At 38.6% G+C, this 4,411-nt stretch overlaps 1 protein-coding gene across 1 annotated transcript; it reads left to right on the top strand.

The window, feature by feature from the left end:
- Positions 1–635: 635 nt before the first annotated feature.
- LOC121922688 (lens epithelium-derived growth factor-like) lies at positions 636–4,398 on the top strand. The gene is made up of 4 exons (XM_042452400.1): positions 636–758; positions 1,289–1,508; positions 2,774–2,885; positions 3,846–4,398. The coding sequence occupies exons 1-4, from the start codon at positions 711–713 to the stop codon at positions 3,874–3,876; spliced, it is 411 nt and encodes a 136-aa protein (XP_042308334.1). The 5' UTR covers positions 636–710; the 3' UTR covers positions 3,877–4,398.
- The last annotated feature ends 13 nt before the right edge of the window (positions 4,399–4,411 follow it).

Genomic DNA, 4,411 nt, shown 5'->3' on the forward strand with positions numbered 1-4,411 from the left:
CAGTACACAATACTGGTTCTTCAAACAAGACATTAGAGGGTTTCAGTCAATTGGAACTGCCACCACGCTTGTTTTAAATAAGCTGAATGCTAGTTATTAAATCACTTTTACGTTTTTTAACTTTAAAATGTGTTCCTTGTCAGATAATTATTTTTCTAGACTTCTGTCTAAAAGAGAAGTTCATAGAAAGAAAGGCTGAGTGTGTATGTACCTTTCTACTAAAATTAGGTTTCTTTCCAGATGTTGAAAGACCTCCTTAGTTGTAATCCATCCATTCATGGGTTTTGGAAGTCTTGATATTTAAAAGATCCAAATAGGGGATTGGCCTGCACAATGTAGTTGCACATAACTGTTCACAAGGCTTGAATATCATGAACACATGTTCCATAACATAACTAAAAATGCCACCATGCATAATTTTATAATGGTAAAATAGTTTGCTGTATATTTAATGCACTCAGATAAGCAATAGTCCGTTTTCTAGGTTACATGAGGAAGATCAGATAGGAATTTTGAATAGTTGTCATTTAGTAAGACTGCTTTTAGTGTGATATGACATTGAAGTCCTGTGTGGTTTTAGTTGTATGGAGTAAAAAACTTAATGTGTTTTTTTTTCTTTCCTGGGAAAATAAAAGTTTTGAATTTTGCTTTGTTAGAATGTAAACAGATGTATTGAAGCTTTGGATGAACTTGCTTCGCTTCAAGTAACAATGCAACAAGCTCAGAAGCATGCTGAAATGATTTCAACACTTAAGAAAGTAAGTAGTGGCTCTCCTTATTTTAAAAAATGTATAAGTAAATCTCTGTTTCATCTTTCATAAACCTTGCAGTCTAAAATAGAGTGCTGTAGTCTGCAAAAAGTTCACCCAAAGCTACCTTTGTGTCTCTTATATCCCATGTTGGGGAAACAAAAAATCAGCCAAAAAGGACACCTGCCACCCATGGAAGCCTCTAATAGCACTCATTTTCTTTCTAAACAAGCTGTAAAGTTTTTTAAAAAGCAATTTTACAAAATAAAGACTGAACCATTTCTGGCTCCTTTTTCCTGATTTGTGGTTCAGTTTTGGTTCCATCGAATGGTGGCGTGAGAAATTGTCCCTGATCACTGAAGGTTTGCCCATCCCTTATCTGAAATATTTTGTTTAGGAACAGGGATGCCATGCAGTTAATGGGAAGCATCCAACAAATATGTATGTATATAGTAAAATGCATTGTTTTCAGTAAGTATCCGCATGCTTTGAACAGCTACAGATACACAGCTGGACTTTCCCCCAAATCATCTTTTCAGATACGAAAGTTCAAGGTCAGCCAAGTTATTATGGAAAAAGCAACCATGCTCTACAACAAATTTAAGACTATGTTTCTTGTGGGAGAAGGAGATTCTGTTCTTTCTCAAGTATTGAATAAGTCACTAGCTGAGCAGAAGCAGCATGAGGAAGCAAACAAAATCAAAGAGCAGTGGAAGAAGGCACCAAACAAGAAAACTGAAAAGGAGAGAGAGCAAACAGGTATGTGCAGAGTGCAGGTCAGCGTCAGCCTAATTAACTATAGTTTTTGATTTCATTGAAGCTGGGATGTCAGGTTTTGCATATTTTGAAGCTAGTTTAAGATTCCAGATTTCATTTCTGTGGTTTTCTGCTTCAGAGAAAACATAACTAGCAAATCTGGATCTGGATCCAACAGAATGGCCGGAATCCTATTAGGTTACTTTAAATGTGCAACTAAGATTTTGTGACTGCTTCATATTCATGATCCTTACATATTTCCTTGTTTAAGGGATATAGAGCAGGGGTAGGCAACCTGCGGCCCGTGGGCCGGATGCGGCCCGGCGAGGCCTTGGGACCAGCCCCAGCCCGGTCCTGCCGCCAATTGCTGCCAGGGCCTTTGGGGGGCAATTGTCTATAGAAGCCTCAGAAACATGCATTTATCTTAACATTTTTTAAAAAATCAGCAAATTTTTTCATGTGTCCTCCATTTTTTATTTTAAAAGTGCCCTCCATTTGAAAAGTTTGTCCTACATTTGTCCCAGTTTATTTATTTATTTAATTTTTAAAAATTATTTAATTATTTATTTTTTGGCTTCGGCCCCCCAGTTGTCTGAGGGACAACAACCCGGCCCCCGGCTCAAAAAAGTTGCCTACCCCTGATATAGAGGGACCATAAAAGTCCTCCAGCCTCCATTTATCTGTCAGCAGCCTCTGTGATTGACATGGCTGTCACTCAGGAAGTAGATGACTGATATTACAACCCCCTCATGCAAGCAATCTCTGCTACAAATGTGGATTGCAGCAAAAAAAAAAAGGGGGGGTGAGGGGATCCTGTTTCTGCCTGTCACAACAGAGATTGCTCACACAAGGCAGTGGGAACATCAGTCAGCTGTTTCCAGAGTGACAGGGGAATACCCTAGCTAGTCACAGAGGCTAGAAGCAGGTAAATTGAGATTAGGAGGGTCGGGGGTGTTGAGGTATGGAACAGCACTGAAAATGTTCAGATGTGGCAGAGAAACTAATGGACACTCACTGCTCTTAACCAGCTGGCTATCTACTCACAAGCTTCCAAGATTACTCTGCGTTTATCTCTGCATATTCTCCCAACCGGGGGCGGGGGGGGGGGCAGAATTTATGTAATTACAATGGTTACATAACAGTGCAAGTGCATAGGGGATTCTGGCCACTGTCACTAGCATAACTTTTGCAGACCTTGCTGCTTATTAACTTGAGCTTAGTTTAATAAAATGAAACAAAAATTTTGATTCCCCTTTTTAATGTTACAGGCACAAAAATAGTGAATGGTGCTTCTGATTCTCAAGATGCAAACCAGTCACAACAGAATGGAGACAGCACAGAAGAAAAGAGAGAGAAACTGGATGCTGGCAATAAGAAAAAGTAAGTACAGATGGCCCTCCATTTTCACAGGGAATCCGTTCCAGGCCGTTCCAGGCCACCACCATCCTGCAAAAACAGAGACTCACCAATATTAAAGCCCCATAGGCTTGAATGGTGTTCATGGCCATGAGCATGCGCGGGAAATGTGCCGCAGGGGCATGCCCCATTGAAATTAACAGAAGTTGCCCTCCATTAAATAGTCAAGTCCACAAGAACAGAGAGGCAACTGTAGTACTTTCATGTTTTTAACAGAAGCATTAATAATTGTTCTGCTTTAGTAACCAGTTCCCAGTTACTATTTAATAGTCTGTATACATAGTGGCTCTGTTTTCCATGTGGTTTTATGGAGGAAAAGATTTATATTTACAGTTCAACCAAAATAAATACAAAATACTACATAGTATTGAATGTAAAGCCAGGCAGTATTTTTTTTAAAAAAGAAAGCTTAGACTAAATCAGTGTCCTTAACTCCATCTCCTGCATCTCTGTGTTCTATATTATTTTTAATATTCTTATAATTGCAATATTTCTTTGCATGATTTCTTACAGTGGCTATATGTTGTTTTGAGTACTTTAATAAATTGCAGTATCATTTTTTTTCTTTGAAGATTCAACAAACAATCTTCACAACTGTTTTCCATGAGACATTTTACTAAACAGCTAACATTTTAAAAGCTAACAATGACTTTAAAAGCTAACAGAGACTGCATAACAATGAAAACAATAATGGGGAAATGCTTTAATGTACACTACACACTTAAAGTTGTAGAGTAGTAGCAGCTTACTCCTAACTATGGTAGCAGAAACTTCTCCTTATTGCTCTGAGACTGCTTAGGGATTTCAGCTTTGGTGGGTCAAGTTAACCTAAGATAGTGTTTCCCAAAATTGCACCTCAGGAGAACTGTTTCTTTACCAAGAGAAACTAATTAGACTCATGGGATTCTTTTTCTCTCCTCATAGCCACATACAGAAGAAGATGTGCGCTGCATGAGTCTCTTTAGAATTCACTGGTCATGACAGGCTTGGTTTCTGGGAAGGCAATTCTGTCACATTGCTACATTGGATATACTTGTGTCGTTCAATTACTTTGTTACATACAAGCAAAAGAGTTTTCCGACTTCAAAGAAAACATTCACAGAACAGTGATTCATTCAGAAACAGGGTGGTGTCTTTTTTTCAGAGCACTCTGTTCTTACACTTAAATGTATCAAAAATAATTGCTTCTAATTTTAATTCAGACAAAGATTTAAGTGTACCAAGACCAAGGAAGGAATGATGAGGCCCACATGTGCTTGTGTGTAGCCTTTTCCCACTAAACCTCCCCCCCCCAAAAAAAAAACTTTGGCCAACATTTTTTTCAGCTAAAAGTAGACTCTAAAGGGGCTGTTGTGGTGTGAAAATGGTGTTCATAAACACACCAAAACACCGAAAGAGAACCTCTTGAAGTGACTAGAAGTGATTTCCAGTCATTCAAAATTACACTTCTGACATACCAACACCACCCACCAAGGGATTAGAGAGGCTAA

The sequence above is a fragment of the Sceloporus undulatus genome, chromosome 2 (assembly GCF_019175285.1).
Source record: "Sceloporus undulatus isolate JIND9_A2432 ecotype Alabama chromosome 2, SceUnd_v1.1, whole genome shotgun sequence".
Classification (NCBI taxonomy): domain Eukaryota; kingdom Metazoa; phylum Chordata; class Lepidosauria; order Squamata; family Phrynosomatidae; genus Sceloporus; species Sceloporus undulatus.

Coding starts and splice junctions, on each gene's coding strand:
- LOC121922688 (XM_042452400.1), top strand. CDS start 711: ATGCAACAAGCTCAGAAGCATGCTGAAATGATTTCAACACTTAAGAAA. Junction 759..1,288: donor TGATTTCAACACTTAAGAAA/GTAAGTAGTGGC, acceptor TCATCTTTTCAG/ATACGAAAGTTCAAGGTCAG. Junction 1,509..2,773: donor AAAGGAGAGAGAGCAAACAG/GTATGTGCAGAG, acceptor TTAATGTTACAG/GCACAAAAATAGTGAATGGT.